This window comes from Eretmochelys imbricata, chromosome 26 (genome assembly GCF_965152235.1).
Source record: "Eretmochelys imbricata isolate rEreImb1 chromosome 26, rEreImb1.hap1, whole genome shotgun sequence".
NCBI lineage: Eukaryota > Metazoa > Chordata > Testudines > Cheloniidae > Eretmochelys > Eretmochelys imbricata.
In genome coordinates this window covers 4,422,569-4,443,299 of record NC_135597.1, presented here as the reverse complement: position 1 = coordinate 4,443,299, position 20,731 = coordinate 4,422,569, and the positions used below count along the sequence as shown (strand labels likewise).

Sequence of the window (20,731 nt, the reverse complement as noted above, 5' to 3'; positions counted from 1 at the left end):
TTAGCCAGCGGAGAGGGATGTGGGCTCTGTCGGAGCAACAGAACAATGACAGAGAGGTAGCCGGACCTGGAGGAGGAGCCTACTGGAACATGGCTTCTCCGGGAGGCTAACTCAGAGGTGCACGTACATCTTCCCCCAATGTCAGGACTGTAGTTATTAAAGAGTGTGACAGCCCCTGGTCTCCATGAGAAGGAAAAGGCATCAGCAAGAGTCGATGTCACATCCGTTCCTCTAGTACATGCCCAGATTGAACTCAGCAGTAAACTATTCCTGCCAGCCTGGAACTTTAGATGCTTTTAAATCACTGGGGTATGAGGGATGCAGAGACAGACAGAAAAGCAGGGACCTGAGAGAGGGTTTCAAAGAGGACAAGATCAAAGCATGTGCATCAGCAAGGTGCAGACAGACAGACCGTGGCAGGCTAGCGTGGGGTAGATTCACACCACAGCTTGCCATAAACTCAATGTTTGCGTAGAAAAGCCCTAAGGGCTGGTTGACCTATAGCAGCAATGTGGACTACGGGAGTGTGATTTTGAAAGCACGCTAATATGCTGAGTATTAACTGGTCCATGCAGACCCTGCTGGTAGGCACTAAAGGCTCCCTAGTGCACTGTAACACAGCGCGTTTGGAAACAGTCCTATGCTAAAGTGCACGAGGGAACAAACACACTAAATGCTAAACTAGGGACTCAGCAACAAGGGTACAAAGCTTAAACTAACACATAAGGAATTTTTATAGGCCAAACAGAAATGAAAGTAGATCCTATTTAGATAAGACTTTTGGGAAATAGCTAAAAAAAACCCACCCTTCTCATTACAGTATCAAAGAGAAAGCCCCCCAAACTCCATTTTGGACACAGAATTAATGCCCTGCTAAAAATACCACCACCCCCGAATAGCGAAACTAATAAACCCCAAAAGCCCTAGTTAGGCACTTAGGGCCAATGAACCGCGGTTAGAGGTTTCGTGCTGCCATCTGCTGGCTGCAGGTGCGCACTACACCCCACATTTTGATATTCAGGATGCTCTTTTGTCTTATTGTTCAGCGCTAACCCTGGTGTTTCTCACCAGCCCAAAGCTCTTAGACAGGAGCAGAGGAAAGACGGTGGTTTTGGAAGCCGTATTGGGGTGTCCACACATAGCCCATCCCTATTCCCCCCTTTTCTGCATCACTCCCCCTCCTCTCCGCAACACCCCCCACTCCTCCCTCCATCTCCCATTCCTCCTTCCCTCCCATTAACCCCTTCCCTCCATCACCACTCCACCCCCCAAACAAATCCTACTCCCCACCGCTCCTTCCCCAATTCCTCCTCCCTTAGCCCCTCCCTTCTCCTTCCCCCTCCCCTCGCTTTCCCCGATCTCGCGAGAACCCAGCACTGGCTCGGCCCTGTGCCCTCCCACTGTCATGGTGACTCCCTGAAGCCGATCAGCCCCAGCCTCAGCCCGGCGTGGAGTTGTCTGGGAAGCCCGGAGTAGGGGAGCGGCGGAGGCGAGATGCATTCGGACGATGTGAGTCCGTGGTGGGGGTTGGTTCGGCTGCGTCCGCCGGCTCCAGGCTGCCGCGTCCTAGCCAATCAGCGCCACCAAGGCAGGGTTGATTCGGTTGCGTCCGGCCGCGTTTCCCTTCCCCTTGCCCACGTGGAAATCAGAGGGGTGCCGAGCATCGGGGGGCCCCGGGCGCTGAGTGGCCGGGAGGGGAGCTCACAGGTGCGAGGGCTGGCTGCAGCTCTGGGGGTGGTTGTCTCAGTCACCCCAAAGCTGCGGCTCCCTAAAGAGTCTGGGTCCCAGCCCCACTCTGTGTAACCTACGGACCCACCGGCTCCCATGGGGCGCTGGCCATGCTGGAGCAGGGAAATGTGCCCTCCTCCCCAGCGTTACAGGGGGCTGCTTGCTCTAGTGGGGAAAGCAGACCCAGATCGCCCATGGGACAGCTCAGGACATGAAGTGGGACAACACTCCCACCTCCTGCTTCCTGGCCTCTGGGGGTGGGAGAAAGGTGTGGTGATGGGCAACCAGGTCTCCTGAATGGCTGTACAGCACCCCTAGTCATAGGGTCTCCCCTCCGAGGCTTGGAAACTGGATTTCCTGCATGGCAGGTAACCATAGGGTCACCCCCAGGACTGTCCTGGGAGTGAAAGAGCACGGTCAGGACAAGAGCCTGTGCTCAGGTTAGCAGGTTTGTCCAAGCAGCTATGGCTTCATCTGTGATGCTCATGTGCTAGCAGCTGGCTGCTGCTTTGGCATATAAGGCAGCAAGTTGCATTGCTGTTGTGTGTTTAAATACTGCATGTGATTATCACTGTACCCAACACTATTGTAATTATAACCGTAGAGCTTGGAATGCCCCAAGGCTTTACAGACTGCATAGGAGACATGGTCTCTATCCTAAAGAGCTTTGGGTTAAAATGAAAACATGTGAGAGACCCACAGGGGATGGGGTAGTAGATTACAGGAAGTTCATATGCTGGTTTAGAGAACCATGCATCCATGTTAGTGGGTTTTAATATTTTGTTTGGGTTTTTGTAGCTGTTGTTTTACCTTATGAAAACTTATAACTTGTTATGTCAGCAACAGTGCATCTTTCCTTGCTGGTGAACTCACCCCCCAAAACAAACAAAAACAAAGAGAAAGTATGGATACATATGCTGTGCAGGCTCCAAGCTTGGTTTCCTTGCCTGCAATGTGCTGTAGTAGATCCACCTGAGTCTCGGCTCCTGGGTTCTATTCCAGGATCTTCTGCTGACTTTAACCCAGACAATTCACTGCTCTCTGTCTCAATGTTACCATCTGTAAAATGGAAATAATAACCCAGATCTTCCCTCTGATGTGCTGGGCGGCTTGGTTAATGAATGTTTGTAAAATGCTGTGAGAGCCCTGGATGACTGGCTTCTCTAGAAATGCATGTGCTACCCTATGAAATGTACTAACTGACCTCTGGTTTATTCAGGTTGTCTGGGATAGTCTTGGAAACAAACAATTCTGCTCTTACAAAATAAAGTGAGTATGTCAGGATCCAGCTCTGCATCTTGCTCTTCAGATTCCAATTTGAGACCCAGGTTGCTACTGGGAGGATGACTTCCTGGCTGCCAGAGCCAAGTGCTATCTGTTTCAGAGTGTCCCTTAGCGCTTTAATTTGACTGCTTCAGGAATTCGGCACATTCCAAAGGCTGGGGTGGAACCAACAATCTGGAATTAAAAGGTTAGGAAGCTCAGGGTGTATCTACCCTGGAATAAAAGACCCACAGCATGGCCGTGGCTGGCTCAGGTCAGCTAACGGGCTGTGGGGCTAAAAATTGATGTGCAGATTTTTGGGTTCGCACTGGAGCCTGGGCTCTGGGACCCTCCCTGCTTGTGGGATCCCAAAGCTTGGGCTCCAGCCTGACCCCAAACATCTACCCAGCAGATTTACATCAGCTGACATGAGCCAGCCGCTTGTGTTTTACTGTAATGTAGACACACCCTGAGTGTCTCTGTGACTAAGTTCCCCATCTATAAACTGGAGATAATCCTTCTCTACCTGACAGCAGCAGTTGTGAAGTTTAATGCAAGAGGACTTGTATAATATGTGAGATTCTCAGATGGAATCTTCCGTATTAGCGGCTCATCTAAAGTCTCTTCTTTCCAGGACAAAGACACACAACTTTTGCCGCAATGAGTATAACCTGACAGGTCTGTGCAATCGATCATCCTGTCCGCTGGCAAATAGCCAGTATGCAACCATCAAAGAGGAGAAAGGTGAGACTTCTGCAGTGCCCCAGCAAGGGCCTTGCAACCTTGCACAGCCCTACCCCTTGTCTCTTTCACTGGAATCATGGGCAGCTATTGCTCTTTCCTCTGGTTGACAGGGTCCCTTTAAGGCTTCTTTGGGTCTCAAATGCACATTGGTAAAATATCCAGCCAGACATCTGCCATGTATTAAGTAAGGTTGGTGTGTGTGTGTGTGTGTGTGTGTCTCTCTCCAATGGGTTGAATTGCCCAGCTTTGTGCTTTCAAGAATTTTCTTTGTGTTCCTCTTTTCACCTCCCTAGTAAGCTAACTGTAGGCCAGAGAGAATGGCTCAGGGTTCTAAGCCTCAGGTTTGAAGCCCCTAGACGCTCTTGGTATGTCTACACTGCCCTGGGTTAGTAGAACTCAAGTTACCAGACTCTGGGTCTGTTAACTTAGGGGTTGAGCATCTACCCTCATTTGTAACCCCAGGTTACGAATTGTTCAACCCTGGGTCCCAACCTGGGTTCCTGCATCTACACTGCATTATGCATGCTGAAGTCCAACTGCCCATATCCCAAACTTCCTTGTGCCTTCCCAAAGGGCCACTCTAGCCCTTTGTTCATGGTGCAGGGTGGGAAAACTTTACTGTCTACCAAACTGGACTGTTCAGAGGACAAAGAAAGTCAGCCTGTCAGATTGTGGGATACTTCCAGAGCACAAGTGCAGTGGGGCTGCATCCAGACTGCAAAGCATTAGGGCTTGAATGCTGCGTGTCAGCTTGACTCAGGCTCGGACCCACCACCCCCAGGAAACCCTAAGTTAGCGTGGTTTGTGTATAGAAAGGAGGAGGGTTAGGTTTGAGTCTCAGTTCGAACCCTGGGTTTACACTGCAATGTAGACATTCCCTCTGGAGCCACAGGGTGGGCTCAGACCCCCTCTGCAGTTCAGTTGTATGAGACCTTTGCCCTGTGTGGGTGTGAAAGCTCCGTCCCAGGGGACTTTCCTCTAAGAGTAGTCTGCCTTGAGGTGTGTGGCCTCCTGCTCCCCCTCGCCCAAACAGCTGTTGGGCAGCAGATTGCTGCTGCCCTCCACCTTGAAGGTGGCTGCTTCTCTGTAGGGCTGTCTGTGATGCTCTTTGTGGGGAAAGATGCTCTGTGTCTGTCAGTGGTAGCCTTGGCTGAGAGTACAGCAAAGCCACGCATGCTCCATGCCAAGTGGGTGAGCCCAGGCTTGCAGCCTTTCACTTAGTTTGTTGATGCTGCAGTAGCTGAGCATGTTACCCTTTGGAGCGTAAGCCCCCCTGTGATGAATGCTTGTGTCTGACATTGGATCCCTGCCTATATTCAGACTGGAGATCTGGGCAAGTGTCCCAGTGCTGGAGTTTTCTGCAGTGACTGGGACGAGCTAAGCTTGTCTCTTGAGTGCCTACTGGTGGTTTGAATGAGTTCATGTTATTCCTCTTTCCCTTAGGTCAGTGTTATCTGTACATGAAGACAATAGAGCGGGCGGCTTTCCCCAGTCGACTTTGGGAGCGGGTGAGTTAAATCCCATACCGTGCCTGAAACTTAATCTAGCAAGTTGATAGATGTCACCGTTGTTTTTTTAAAAAAAATGTTCCACTGTTTACAACATATCCAAAGCATTCCTGTTTAAGCCCACCTAAATCAACCCTGATGTTTTTGTCCCTAGGTGTGGGCGGTATAAAGAGCAGGTTCTGATGTGGGTAAACATCTCAGGACCGGCAATGGGATACGGACACTTCCACCTTGGGATTGTTCTAGTCCACATTATTTTAATTTTTCTTAAACATATTTTAAAAAGTGTCAGCTGTTCTGGAGAGAACATATCCTCCACTGCTGAGCATTAATGCAGTATATTACTTGTATACTGGCCCTGCAGAACCCTTGTGTCATGGCAGTTTATGGCACTTAACCTAATGAAATGTCTTATGCCAAGAAAATATCCAATGGCAGCGTAGTCCCTGCTTTTCACAGACTATTAGCGCTGTCATTTTACACTGACTGTTTCGTTAACACAGCGTGCCCTGGCTTTCTAGAGCCCACAGCTGGGTCTTGAACTCAGATCTCCCAATTCCCAGCTCTGCCACAGACGCTCTTTGAATCTCTCTGTGACTCAGCTGTATAACTGGGATAGTACTTGGGAAGACGTGAAGATACCATGGAGATAGAGGCTGTATAAGACACTAGGTAGAACACAGAATGGATGAATCACTGACCGAACTGCTAGGCTTTCACTGATAATCTAACCTATGATCAATAGAATCCGAAGCCAGGAATGTTTGAAAAGTGTTCCTTTGATGTAATGCCCAAGGGATTTTTTTTCTTTGAATGTGTCTGGTCTGGTTGGCTCTGGGGATTGTTAATACAGAGACTTGAACCTCTCTCTTCAAATCTGATCTGAGTTAGTCTGATGCTCAGTTCTCATCTGACTGATGGCTGTTCTTTGGCCTATCTGTAAAATGAGATGCTGGGAAATAATTCCATTCGCAAGTGTCCATGTCACAAAAGCCATCACCACAGCAGGATCCTTGTATGTAGCATCAGCAGAGAGACCAAAGATTGGATAGATGGACTACAGACTGAATTCCTTTTGTTTTAGAACACACCCATAGTAAGAGATTGGCCCTGTCCCAACGAGCTTACAGTCTAAACAGGCAAGACAGACAAAAGGGTAGGAAGGGAATGTTCCCATTTTATAGAAGAGGAAATAAGGGCCAGAGAGGTTAAAATAACTTCCCAAGGTCACACAGGGAGTCTGTGGCAGAGCTGGGATTAAAAGCCAGATCTTCTGAGTCCCAGTCCAGTGTCTTAACAGCAAGAACATCCTTCCCCTTGCCCACTGGGTTTCAGAAAAAAGCCAGGGGCGGAAGTGGTCCAGCACCACAACCACCTTAAACTCCACTCCCCTTTGTGAGGATGTCCCAGAATTGCTTCTGCTCCAAAGCTTTTCACCCTCCCTCTCTCTGTCAGGTCCGACTGAGCAAGAACTATGAGAAAGCTTTGGAGGAGATAGATGAGAACCTCATCTACTGGCCACGCTTCATCCGGCACAAATGCAAGCAGCGCTTCACCAAAATCACACAGTATCTGATCCGCATTCGGAAGCTGACACTCAAGCGACAGTAAGTGATGACGGTTCACTTCCTTCCCTCTGCTCCATACCATCAGCCTGTCTGCCTCTCTTAGGGCTGGTCTATAGTTTAAAATAAATAAATAAATCATTGGGTCCATCTAACTGAATCTGTTTGAAATTAATTTAGTTACAACCCTAATGTAGATGCACTTAAACTGATTAAAACTGCACTTTTATGAGCTTAGCCTAAGTTTCCTTTGAGAGGCCAGTTTGTGCCAGGTGGGGAGCAGGGAGCATCCTGTATCGGAGGCTGGGGAGGGACTTGAATAAACAGTCACTCGCTTGGTGTGCATCAGTGGCCGGTAGACTGAAATCTTCACTAACTGACCTTCTCTCTTCCCCATCACAGGAGGAAGCTTGTTCCTTTAAGCAAAAAGGTGGAAAGGCGAGAGAAAAGGAGAGAGGTAATGTGACTCTTGTGCAGCCCTGATTCTTTCAATGTTTCAGTTTTTTTGCATTTTGGAAATGAATTGATGCCAACTCCTCTTTCCCCTGGTACTAGGAAAAAGCCCTGATTGCTGCTCAGCTGGACAATGCCATTGAGAAGGAGTTACTGGAGAGACTAAAGCAGGAAACGGTAAGGGTTACCACCTCCCGTCTCCTAGCACAAAAGTGTATCCCTCTGCTAAGCTAGGGGGGTGTTTACCAAGCTCATTCGAACAGCGATGCATGAGGCAGAATAGGATCCAGCCTGCTCTCCCATTGCTGTGTTGGCTCCATGTTTGCTAACAGTTCAGACTTGCTTGTGATCATTAGCTCTGCTGAGATTGGGGAGGCTGTTCTTACACAGCCACTCTTCTGCCTTTGGGGAATGCTGTTGGGAAGATGAGCTCTCTAATATTACGAGGACAGAATTATTGGTCACTGGCTCTGTACTTGTTCATAGCTGTATTTGGCTCTGAGCCTCAGTCCTGAAGTGCTGTATAATGTGACTGGCATAAAATGCATAATAAACCAGCACTATAAACTAGTGAATAATCTGAGTAGTCTCGCCCACCTGCTAGAGTCAAACCCTTTACTTCCTCAGCATCTCTGTCTGTGCAAGGCCTCTGGCCACCTACAGCAGGGTCAGCAGAGTAAAGGGCTCTCTTGGCCAGGGCTGCAGTGCAGCCTTTAGCAAGGGCTGATGAGGAGAGCTGATTAAAAACAAAGGCACATGAGGGGGAATCACTGAAATTTGTCCCTTTTTATCATGTTAAAATATTCAAAAGTTCAGTCTTTTCCACCAATCCTAACAATCAGCTCTCTGTGTGCCCAAGGGGCAAGGCAGCTTGGAAGCTTTACGTAGCAAATCCTGCAAACCCTACCGATGCTCTGAGATTTAACACCACCTGCCAAACCAGAAACAGGTCATGCAGTTGTGGATCAGGCACTAGATTTCACATAGCTGGGTCACTTGGTACCTGCTGCACGTCACTTCTGGAGGCAGCGCATGATAGGGTTTGGCTACAGTGTGTGACCTGATGATCAACAGATCTGTGCAGGCTAAGATAAGGGGGTGAGTTTGGAGGAGCTGACTCTCATGCTTCAGGGCATTAGGTGACCAATGCAGCAGTCAAGAAAGTAAGTCGTACCCCTCCCTTCCTGGGGCACACTGCGAGTCAGGACAGATTCCTTAAGGGCCAGTAACAAATGTGGGATAAATGGATTCTGTGGCCCATTAGTCTAATCTAGTCTGGTGTAACCTGTGTTCTTAGCCCTCAGCATGGGGTGGACCATAGCCAAAAGGAGTCAGTTCCTAGATGATCTATCTTCCTGGTATGATTTAAAGCAGGTGCTTGTTTTCCTTTCAGTATGGAGATATCTATAACTTCCCCATACATGCCTTTGACAAGGCTCTGGAAGAGCAGGACGTAGAGAGCGAAGCAGAGTCTGACACGGAGGAGAAGGAAGAAGAGGAGGAAGACGAGGTAATGGTTGTAAAATTCTCCCATCAGAGTGGGGCAGTTAAGCCATGACTGCTGTAGTGCTGGACCCATTTTATATATATATATGCACATGGGGTTGTATGAATTTTGCAGAAGAGGGATGTATATGTAGACAACTGCATATTAATATTCACTCACGTCTCCATTCTCCCCTCTCCTATTGCTAGCCAAGTACAGTGGGAGTCTGGCTTGTCGCTTTGTGCCTAATCCCTTCCTCCTACCCCAAAGCTCTTTGCAGATGACTCCACTGTCTGTAACCTGTTACGAGTGTTAAAATCCCTTACTAGAGAATCAGTGCCAATAATTGGGGGATTTAGTCAAGAAAGTAGTCAGATTGTAGAGATACCACTGTAGCTTGCAGAAGGCAGCATGCTGAATGCTGCTTCTGCAGTTAGTAGTGTTCCCTGCTCAGCAGAGACACCAGACAAATGCATCACTAGCTGCTGGAACTGGCCCTTTGTGAATGCTGTGTGGTGGGGAGAGCAAGTTGCGGTTAGTTCATCATTTATAGTTTTGAGTCTTCTGTGTAGCAAATGGGGAACAGTGCTACAGGCTCCCCTGTAAATTCAGCTCTATAGAAGATGGTCCAGGACCCTGACTCCCAGTATCTGAGTGGGTTGCACACACCCTTCCTACAGTGACATTCCCCCACACTCCAATCCTCGTGCAGTGCATCCAGTCTAGATGCTCAATTTCTGACCTGATCTCTTACAGGACGCTGACAAGAGGGAGTTTGTAGAGGTAGATGAGAGCGACCTCAGTGACTTTGAGGTATGTGAAACACCCTGATAGCCTGATCCAGCTACGCATCAAATGGAAAGGGGCATAATGCATGTGCAGTGATACAGATACCAAGAGTTCTGGCCCCAATCTTGCTCAATGATTACACTAAACCGGCTGAAAGGTTATAGCTAACCTTAGCGCATGAAGGGATGTTAAATCAATGGAATGCAGCCCCGATCATCCTGCATTTTCAGTCCTCCTGTAACTGCCCAGTTTAGCTCCTTTTCATTCCAAACATCCTCCCCTCTGGCTGTGTTCGAAGCTGTGTTCATGTGATTAGTGTCAGAGCAATTGGATTCACATGTTGTAATATCAGACTGCAGCGTATTCATTCTGTTCCCTTCAAAGGCAGCATGGAATAGACAACAGGGAGCCAGGACCTGCACGATGGGAGTAATGCATTTGCAGAGGAGTGGAGGCTTAGTTAAAGTACAGCGCTTTCAAGTCAGTATTTGTATTAACCCTCCTGTCTTCCCTCCTGTCCAGGACATGGATAAGCTGGCGACAAGCAGTGAGGAGGAGCAGGATGACAAATCCTCCAGTGAGGAAGAGGAGAGAGAGATGGCGGAGAGAACCTGTCACTCCAAATCCAAGGGCAAAGCTCCTGTGAAAGGACCAGTCAGGACAAAACGAGCCTACATTGAAATAGAGTATGAACAGGAAACAGAACCTGCATCCAAATCAAAAGCAACCTGACTCCTTCGAAAGAGGGTATAACTTGAGCTGTATGCTGGACAGTGGGACTGTATAGCTGGAGGAGTATGACAGTGTGACTTTAGCAGGGGGCATTTTGACAGGTGCAAAATCAAATTTAAATATTTTAATATAATAAAAAACAAAAAAGCAGGTTCTGGCTATTAGTAGCTATGTCTCAGGTGTTCTCTTGCACTTGCCTGATGCATGCCTGAAGGCTACAGTTGTCACAGCTGTGGTAGATTCCTTCAAGCAGGATCTGAAAGGGGAAAAGCACAAACACTTCACTTTCAATGCTGTGTGGCCCTCAAGCCTTCCTCATATGTTTCTACTCTCTTGTTAACCATCTTCATTATGTTGTAGCAACCAGAGAAGGATACTGCAAACACTGAGGCACTATGGGGTGATAGTGTCCCAGCACTTCAATGGGTCATTTTTATATCTCCACAATTTCCCTATGTATGCATCTGAGTTACCTCCTGAGCCACCTCTGCATCACCTAGAGAAGAGGACACCTGACTGTGTCTGTCTATGTGCCTTTATGGTTACATGCTAGCCCAGAGAGCCTTACATTTCCATAAGGGTGGTGTGTTTAGCTGTCTCCCTTGACAGGTGCTGCTGTGGACGTCAGGACTTTGCTAAAGGAAAACAAAAAAAAGCCCCACGTGCCCAAAGCCCTTCTACCTGATATTCTGTCCTAAAAAGTCACCAGTGCTCTTTTTTTCCTTTTAAAGAAAAATTTACAGAATGGGACTTGGTTGGAGTCCTTGGCTCACCTTCACTTGCCCCTGAGAGCAGTGATCCAGCAGGATCAGGCACTCTGTGGCCCCATGGAGCAGAGATGTTTTCACTGGCTGTGTCAGGCCTCCATCAGTAGATACGTCCCAGATCATCCTCAGCAGGGCCTTGAGGAGCACAGCAAGCCTGCATGCCATTCTGTGATGGAAAACAGACACTCTGAATAAACTCTTCCCAAGCCTGTCTCTAGGATGGTGGAGAATAGGAGAAAGCGTGCCCTAAACTCTGCGGGCAGCAGGAGCCACTTACTAGAGAGTGCCTGTCTGCCATTCAACTGTGCATTGCTCTAGACTGCCATTGAGCTCAGCTGTGATCCGGACAGCAGCCTAAACTACATGCTGGGTTAGAAAACACTTCGGAGGCGGGGGCAAGAGGCTCATTTTTAAAGCAGCGAGAGTAGTTTAGCATTTGCCTTATACCACAAACGCTAGGAAATACTGCCTGACAGAACATGGCTTATACAGTGTGTTCCCCCTCCCACTTCTATTAAGTCTCCCCCATTTAGTCACTTTATTCAGCAATCCAGGGTCTGAATCTATAGCATGGTAGCCTGCCATGTGTTAACATCCTCTGTGGACGTCGCTACAGTGCAGTGAAAGCCCGGCAGTACGGTGTGGCTTACGCAAGCGTGCCAAGCTGCACGCTAGGACTTGGACGGTGCTCTAGCAGTGTCCACATGGGGTGTTACCACACAACAAGCTGGTGGGCTGTCAATTCACAGCCTGGCTCACTGCACAGTAACCTGCTGTCTAGAGCCACCCTTGTGATTTGAACGCTCCTAAAATGCAGGCAAATACTGTGGCCATGAGGCAGAATGACTAAAATGTTTTAATGTAACCACCAGGGGGCATTCATATTCCCTGAATACAAAGGAAACTGAGTATTAAAGATTGCATAGATAGGACTAAAGTAAATATAAAGTGCTGCTTAATTTATCCTAAGATCTACATGCAGGAAAAAGCCTTCGGTCCTGCATGTGGTAATTCTTCCACAGTTGCCAAGTGAGGCCAAAATGAGGACTGGTCTAGCTGTGGGACTTTCTCAACTAGCAACGCGTAGAGGGGATTTCAGTGCTGTGACAGGAGTGAGTCCTGTTTACATAGAACTTAAGACTAGAGACCCATTTTTCACACGGTTCAAAACATCTTCCTCAGATCCCCAAGCAAGTGTAGCTCAGTAAGAGTGAGAGCATTCAGGTTTTGCTTCCTATTATAGCTATAAAAGCGGCAAAGAGTCCTGTGGCACCTTATAGACTAACAGACGTACTGGAGCATAAGCTTTCATGGGTGAATACCCACTTCATCGAATGCAATACGAAAGCTTATGCTCCAGTATGTCTGTTGGTCTATAAGGTGCCACAGGACTCTTTGCCGCTTTTACAGATCCAGACTAACACAGCTACCCCTCTGATATTATAGCGATGTCTCCTAAAGGTACCTTGGCCAGCCATGCTGTATGGTGCACTTCAGTGTCTCTAGTATTCCCAATCTGGCTGCTTCATCTGGACTATCACAGACTTCCAGGTATCCCACAATTACGCGCTCCAGCCTCTTCAGGTGCTGTGCTATCAGGATGCCAAGTCTGCCAAGACAAGAAAAGTCATGGAAGGAAGTTACTGTGGCCAATAAGTAATCATCGAAGGGCTAATGCACAGTTCTTACCTCTTCACAAAGGCAGGTAGGTTCCTGGCATACACTCTCCGGAGTGGGAGCCGGTGTTCTGCTTCCATGTGAGTCAGAACTAGCTGCAGGACCTCATGACAGGGAGTAGCTGCTCTGGGTTCCTGGGACAGCCGCTGCGGGGATCTCTCCAGAACCAGCAGCAGGTCCAGCAAGCACAACAGCACCACCTGATGCAATGAGAAGCAGGGAAGGAGTCACTATGCAGCTCCTTTGGTAGTCTGAGGGCAGTGGCTCTCAACCTTTCCAGACTACTGTGCCCCTTTCAGGAGTCTGATTTGTCTTGCATACCCCCAAGTTTCACCTCCCTTAAAAACTACTTGCTTACAAAATGAGACAAAAATACAAAAGTGTCACAGCACGCTGTTACTGAAAAATTACTTTCTCACTTTTACCATATAATTATAAAATAAAATTGATTGGAATATAAATATTGTACTTACATGTCAGTGTATAGTATATAGAGCACTATAAACAAGTCATTGTATGAAATTTTAGTTTGCACTGACTCCGTTAGTGCTTTTTAGGTAGCTTATTGTAAAACTAGGCAGATATCTAGATGAGTTGTACCCCTAGTTAAGAACCCCTGTCTTGGGGCACCAGAATGTATGTCATTCTTTCATAGCCTTTCACATCTTTGGCCTCTCTATATAGACTGTGAACAGGGGGGCCAGGAGGTGGGGTCCTTTTCCCTGTCCATTAAGACCTAACCGAGATCCAAATTAATTTCATATGGGGGCCACTAGCCAATTGTCAGATACTAATAACCTAATGCTAGATTAGAAAGGGTGACCTAGAAAATGGAGGTTCTATATCCCAGTCCTCTGAGCTATCCATTACATTAATTAAAATCCCAGTAGGATCGATCAAGGTTTAGACTAAACCCCAGTGGCTTACCTGAATGAGCTGTGCCTCCCGTACGTAGAGGTGATGGTACAGTGCATGGTAGACAACCTGTGCCCTATTAAACTGGTTCAAATCCGCAGCTGGCTGCAACAACAACGGAAACATCTGTGTGTAATTCAGTGTGATGGAAGATACACCATATTCAGCAGTTCTGTACAAAGCTGATCACCTCAGCTCTGTTAGAAGGAACAGGATACTAGCTCTGCTGCCCTTCACAATACAGGGAGAGTGCAACACCACATCTGTGCTTTACAAACCAGGGCTATTAAAATACTGCTCCAAATGACATACCGCAAGCAAGGAGTGCTGTTTGTTTAATGCTTAGAGGGAATTGGGAAACAGGCCACGAGTTCTATTTCCATTACTCACCATGTGGCCATAAGTCTGTACCTTTTTTTAAAAACCATCTTTTATAGCTGGGTGCATATTCACCAACCTTGCAGGAGGGGGGAGATGGTAAATGTATTTGTGACTATAAAGTGCTTTGAGATACTAAGTGAAAGGTCTAGAGAAAAGCAAAGTGTTATTATTAATAAACCAAGTTCCTGCTCCTGCTTAAGCTACAAAACCGCACACAGCAGCACTGCTGGAAACCCCCACAAAACTAACTTTAAAGTAATTAGGAACATATGTGGAAATATTTTAAGATGTGCCCAGCATCTTATAAATAGCCCCGATTAGCATCCACCTTTTCATGAGTCACACACAGATGGATATGAATATTTTCCAGCTGCCACTATTACTGCAGTTTGAACACTAGAAAAATGAAGCTGAGAATTGGTGTGCCATGTCCAGTCATCTTGAGAGTTAACAGCATAGCCAGGAATCCTGACTCAAGAGTCCTCTGCTCTAAACATTAGACCACAGTTCCTCCTTATGTTTGCCTGTGGCAACATGGTCCCTCCTCCTCCCAGCAGTGATCTTTCCTTACCACATTGAGAATGATATGATGCAGGCAGCACACACCCAGGATTTTATTCTCCTCCTGGTAATCATCCGAGAGGAGCAGTGATGGTGGGAGGACATTCTCCAGGTGACGGCTAAGCCATGGCCGGGTGACTTGACGCAGCGTCCAGGAGAACACATGCTTTGTGGCAGGGTTGTGCTTCCACGTTTCTCTGGAAAAATGCATAAAGCAAACATTACCCTAGTGGTTTCACTGCAGCATCGCACCACAAGATTCAGATAACAGACCAGGACTAGCACGTGGTTAGGGCAGACTTCTGTTCTTTTTTATATGCAAACCCTTTCCCCCTTTAAATCAAATAGTTTCTTGCTCTGTAAAGAGTCTTTGACACTTTAACCAGCAAAAAGGTGACAAGGCAATTAGCAGCAGAAAGAAGATTCCAAGTACGTAAACCATTAACATTAATATTTTCACAAGAAACCACAAATTATTATTATTATTATTTTAACTATTTACATGTTTAGGAAGTTTTAAGAGGTTTACAAATCCTTGCCATGTAAATATCAGACACATAACAATAATCAATCATTGCAACAGTGACTTTTGTTTAGATTAGAGAAACATTATACAGTAACATAATCATCCGTTCTCTCTATTTAACTGTGTTACCATATTACAAAGTCAGCATCTTTATGCTACCCATGACCTGTTGTTTCTGTAGCCACTGGGTTTGGGTGCCTTAGTTTTGGAGTACACCTTTGAAACCCCTTGGGCCTGCTTTTCTGCAGAGCTCCCATTAACTTCAAGGAGAACAAGTGCAAGAACAGGCCCCAAACAGGTACACTGTTTATTTCAGTAACATGTGCTGAACAATAACCAGGCCAGAGGAGCAACCAGCAACTTCCGCTACTGGGGCAGATGTGCATACAACTTCCAGGGGTGGGGGTGAAATCCAATGTTTGGCTAATTGATTCTCCCCAACCTAGGCACCCACACTGATCCCAGCTACTTGCCCAATCTTCTCAGTAAAGCTTAGACACTAACAAATTTGTCTGAGCATAAGCATCCGATGAAGTGAGCTGTAGCTCACGAAAGCTTACGCTCAAATAAATTGGTTAGTTTCTAAGGTGACACAAGTCCTCCTTTTCTTTTTGCGGATACAGACTAACACGGCTGCTACTCTGAAATCAGTAAAGCTTGTTCACTGAACTATTTATTCCTGAAATCACAAGTGTCTCAATAGATTCAGAACTTGACCACAGTCCAGCAGTGCCCCTAACCTCACTGCAATGCTCACCAATCTCCAGTCCTTTGACCCACTAGTGCCAAGCCTCACCAAGCAAACCCCCCCAGGCAAGTGATCTTACTCACTTAGTCAGCTCTGGCTTCAGGAGTCTCATCACGTCAGCAAACCTCCCTTCCTCATCTTCGCTTCCTCCCTGGAGGAATTCAGGCACCGACTCACAGCCTGCAACCTGAACTAGCAAGGTCAGCAGTTCCTGTGCTATTGACCGAGACCTCAGGCTGGTCCATGGCTTCTCTGCATGGTGTGTTGCAGCAAAGATGTAGATCAGTCCTAGGCAATGTGGCAGGACCTGCCTCACCACCACAGCACCCAGGGACTTGGATCCCTTGGTAGCTTCCACTTTAGCAAGGAGGCTAAGAAACACCAAGCCAACGTCTGCTGTTCTATCGGCCACTGTGGTGTAAAAGCCATCACTGCTGGGTGGGCCGCCGGTGTCCGATTTCTGCTTCGGCAGAGCCGCATAGTGGCTCAGCGCAGCCACCAAGTCCCCCAGCAACTTGGGGGTTACACTGGGGTGGCAGCCCCCAAACAGCCACTGGCAGTCTGCAGCCTCGAAGAGCGCACGCAGGTCTCTGACCATCCCTGCCTTGGCACTGACGCTGACTCCCTCCGCTGAGAAAAGCGACAAGGTTTGGGAGAGAACCTGCTCTGCTGGGGGGGCAGTGACAGCTGGGCATTCGGGGTCTCCCCTGTCTGGCGGGCTCTCCAACTGCAGGGATTTCAGCAGGCTGCTGAGCTCCATGGTGCTGATTGCAGAGACACCCCCGCCCGGCCCGCCACCCTTCCTATACTGATCCTAAGTCCTGACCACAACCACCCCCCCTACACGCTGTCCCTCACTGATGGACCCCACACCCTGACCCCAATCGCCTCTCCCTATTCTGACCCCTGGCTCCACCCTCTCCACTTACAGTTGGGGGGGGGGGGCAGTGTAACCCCCCCCACCCTTAAATCCTGACCACACCCCCTCTGCTACACTGATCCTAACCCTGCATCCTGACTCGCCCAGGTCAGCCTGGCACCCCCCAGGAAATGTCTTCAACAGCAAGGGAAGGAAAAGACCCTCCCACCCTCCACTGGGCCCTCGTGCCCAGCCCTGCCCCTGGGTACAGAAAAACTAGCGGGGGGGGGGGTTATAATCACCAGTCCTGGCCCCCGCCCTGTAGGGGGGGGGAGCTAGTGCCCCCCAGGGCACTGAGTCTCCTCCTGAGAAGGGGAGGGGCAATCTCCCTTCAGCAGGGTGGGGGTACCAGGTGCCCCCCCTTCTTCAGGGCAAGGGGTCCCCACCCAGGGTGCAGCCCCCCCCCCTCCGCGGGCGTGAGTGGGAGACCCAGCTCCTGCCGGGGGTGCACGGCGCCCAGACCCCCCGACCCCTCCAGCCCAGGGCGGGGGGATCCGCGCTCCCCCGGAAACCCCCTTCCCCCCGACTGCCGGAAACCACGCCGCCCTCCCTGCCTTTCCCAGCGCTGTCGCAAAACCCTTCCTCCCTTCCACGTGGGCACAGCGCGGCCGTAAAGGCGGAGAGCGAGCCGCGCTCTCCGGCATGGAGGGGAGGCGGGGTCTGGAGGTGCATATATTAGCATGCGTAATGCACCGGCGGCTCCGGCTCCGATCCTGCCCCGCCACGGGGGCCCGGATGGGAAATAAGGGCCAGCTGGAGCGGGACGGGGCTGAAAATCGCCTCTCGTTGCGGGAGGAGGGGAATCCAGGGGCAGCCCGGGCTGGGGGCGGGCACGCTCCGCTCGCCCTGAGCTGTAAGCCGGTGGCGTGGCCTGGCCCCCCCGAGCGCCGGGGCACAGGGCTGATCCTTCAGGTTCTGACGCGTGATGAATGGGGGTTGCACACGGCTGTGTGAGATGTGCCGTCCCTCTCTGTTACGACGGGGCACAGAACCCATCTGACCGGAACCTGGGGGGCAGCCAGTTTGGGGGCGTGGCTGGGGGGGTTGCTGGGGGGGGGACAAGTCCGTTCTAGGTTAGAGGGGGTGGGGTGGTGCTCACGTGTTCTGTTGTTGCCTCTGTGTTACTTTGTCTTTAGAGAGGCTAGCAGGCTCCAAATCGGTGTGCGGAGTTGTTAAATGTTACACAAAGGCAAGGTTTTGGTTTGGTATGGTTTTGTTTCCTTTTGTGCGTGTGGCCAGAGTGCTACTGGGTGCTCTAGAAATACTCTTAAACAGATGGTAATGCTCTTTGTACCCTATGTATAATGTGCTCTTTGGACAATATTTTCAAGTGTGATTCCTAATTTTGGGTGCCTAGCTTGACATGCTTTAAAGGGGTTGATTTTTGCTTTTGGAGAAATCTGGTGTATTTTGTATGCTTAACTTTGGGTACAAAATGACTAGTCATTTTAAAAAATCATGCCCTGGATTTGCAGAAGTCATTTTTATGACCAGAGCTGACTATAACTCTTGTTATGCCTTGAGGTAACAGGTCTTATTTTATCAGGACACTGCATCTTTTTATCTAACTTACAGAATCCCCCTGTGTTTCCTCTGAAATGAGTACAGAAAACAATATATGAGTACAGTCTCTGCTTATTCACCTCAAAACTTTATGTAGGTGGCTATGTAGTCTTCTTTGCTAATTATGAAACTGTTATAGACAGGAGATGTGACCTGGCCAAAGTCTCAAAAGCCAGCTGCAGAGTTGGGAATAGAACTCGGGAATTTTGCTTCCACTGTACCAGACCAAGTGTAAAATTTCAAACTGCCTAAATTCTATGATCAAAGGTGACTTATTTTAGCAAATTGGGATTTAGGCACTTTGAAAATTTTACCCAGCTTCTGGATTGGTAGCTTCTGGATTGAGAGCTTTAGCTCTCACAGTGACCTGCTTTGCGACTGGGCAAGTTACTTTCCCCATCTGAAGCCAAGTTTCCTGTATGTAAAGTGGAGATAACAATACTTAATTTCCTCAGTAGAGATGCTTTGCTATCGATGGATGATGTAAGGGGAAATACTATCGTATCTAATTACTGGATAGGTTTTTGGGACAATGCCAGGCAACTGAGAAATCCCAAGGAAGTGGCGTAGTTGCTGAGCTAACCAGACTTCCTTCCATGTGTCTGAAGTTGTGTGACTTTTCCTGTTGCGCCCGACAGATGGCAGTAGGGAATGCATGAAGTGAACGTTCTTATTAAAATTGCCAGATATCTCACAACAATACATTTACAGAGTTGTATTTGGAATGCTTTGTGCATCAAGGACTAAATGATCTTTGCCCCATAGCCCCCTTGGTCTCTCCTGTCACACCAGCCCCAGAGAACAAAGATGGAATACAGAGCTGGGATAGAGGTACAGATTTTATGTCCCTGCAATTTATCCATCAGCCCCTAAACTCTGATTTTACTAGCCTGAGAGAAATGGCCCAAGAAATACCTAGGGACTCAGAGCTAGAGAAGTATCTGTCAGGCTTTAATTGCATGGCTCAGGGAAACAGATCTACCTGAGAAATAATACGATGTTTGATCAAAACATAACACACTCTCACTGGGTGGCGGGTGAGGCGTCCCTGTACACATCTATTCTTCTCCTGCTGTGGCTGTATTTGTGTGTGTGTCAGGAGCAGATGACCTATGCAAGCTCATGAATTGCAAGACTTAAACATCCTTTGGTGGGGCTGGAAACAAGTAGCTGTGCTTAAACTCTGTTTTCTTCCTGATCCTTAGTGGTATTCACCTTGTGGTCTGAAGAATGAGGATTCAGAACCCATGCATTTTTGTCCCTCCCAGTGTCACTGCAGTTTAAGAATATAAGAGCAGCCAGACTGGGTCAGACCAAAGGTCCATCTAGCCCAGTATCCTGTCTTCCGACAGTGGCCAGTGCCAGGTGCCCCAGAGGGAATGAACAGAACAGGGAATCATCAAGTAATCCATCGATGCCCTGTAGCCCATTCCCAGCTTCTGGCAACCAGAGTCTAGGGACACAATCCTTGCCCATCCTGGCTAATAGCCATTGATGGACCTATTCTCCATGAACTTATCTAATTCTTTTTTGAACCCTGTTATAGTCTTGACCTTAACAACATCCTCTGGTAAACAGTTCACAGACTGACTGTGCTTTGTGTGAAAAAATACTTCCTTTTGTTTGTTTTAAACCTGCTGCCTATTAGTGTCATTTGGTGAACCCTAGTTCTTGTGTATGAGGAGTAAATAACACTTCCTTATTTACTTTCTCCACACCAGTCATGATTGTACAGACCTCAGTCATATCCAATGAGCTTTTATTCATATAAATGTCCAAGTGATGTCTAGATCATCCTAAGTTATTTAATATCCTGCAGCAGTGAGTTTTACCTGTGATGTAGATGTTAATAGGGCTGGGCAGGAATCCATTTTCCTGTTCTTTGAGAATTTAATATTTTTGAAAAAATTTCCTGTGCTGAATTGGGACAAAAAGTCCATCTCAAATTTCTGAAAAGCATCTTTTTTAGATCTGGTCAATTGAAGTATTTCAATAATTGACAGACTTAATTTAAATTTGACTTTTTTAATGTAAATTTACTAAAATTTCTAAATGAGAAGTAATTGACTCTCAAAATGAAAATTTCAGTTTGTCTAAATGTCCTATTTAGACCTTGTTCATCTCAATTTAAAACAATTTTTTTGAATCAGGTGCCTTGTCAAACCCAACAGTTTTGCAAACGCTTTTCATTTTGACAAATTGGGATTTTTTTGTGAAAACGTTGTGAAAAAATTCCTGACCAGCTCTAGATGTTAACTTAGTTTCAGCATCCAAACTACTATGCTAACCATGTTAGGTGCCACCAGCAATGATGCAGCCCCACCAGTTGCTCACTAGTGTGGGGCTGCTCCTGAAGACACCAGGCTGCAGGTGTGTTTATCACTGTCATTTAACGCTGCTTAGAGG

The 20,731-nt window shown here is 47.8% G+C and overlaps 2 protein-coding genes and 1 non-coding gene across 3 annotated transcripts; 2 read left to right on the top strand and 1 right to left on the bottom strand.

Annotated features, from left to right (window-relative positions):
• Window positions 1–1,389: 1,389 nt before the first annotated feature.
• MAK16 (MAK16 homolog) lies at window positions 1,390–10,419 on the top strand. Its single transcript, XM_077805791.1, has 10 exons — window positions 1,390–1,509; window positions 2,948–2,997; window positions 3,626–3,735; window positions 5,179–5,243; window positions 6,699–6,850; window positions 7,211–7,265; window positions 7,364–7,438; window positions 8,655–8,771; window positions 9,504–9,560; window positions 10,059–10,419. The coding sequence occupies exons 1-10, from the start codon at window positions 1,495–1,497 to the stop codon at window positions 10,266–10,268; spliced, it is 906 nt and encodes a 301-aa protein (XP_077661917.1). The 5' UTR covers window positions 1,390–1,494; the 3' UTR covers window positions 10,269–10,419.
• TTI2 (TELO2 interacting protein 2) lies at window positions 10,378–17,292 on the bottom strand. The gene is made up of 7 exons (XM_077805790.1): window positions 15,927–17,292; window positions 14,580–14,766; window positions 13,640–13,732; window positions 12,725–12,912; window positions 12,501–12,644; window positions 11,042–11,201; window positions 10,378–10,524 (listed from the first exon to the last, which is right to left on the bottom strand). Exons 1-7 carry the CDS (start codon window positions 16,601–16,603, stop codon window positions 10,444–10,446), a joined length of 1,530 nt encoding a protein of 509 aa, XP_077661916.1. The 5' UTR covers window positions 16,604–17,292; the 3' UTR covers window positions 10,378–10,443.
• Window positions 17,293–17,665: 373 nt separating this feature from the next.
• Window positions 17,666–17,764, top strand: LOC144257821 (small nucleolar RNA U13). Its single transcript, XR_013344601.1, has one exon. It is a non-coding gene; the product is annotated as a small nucleolar RNA U13 (small nucleolar RNA).
• The last annotated feature ends 2,967 nt before the right edge of the window (window positions 17,765–20,731 follow it).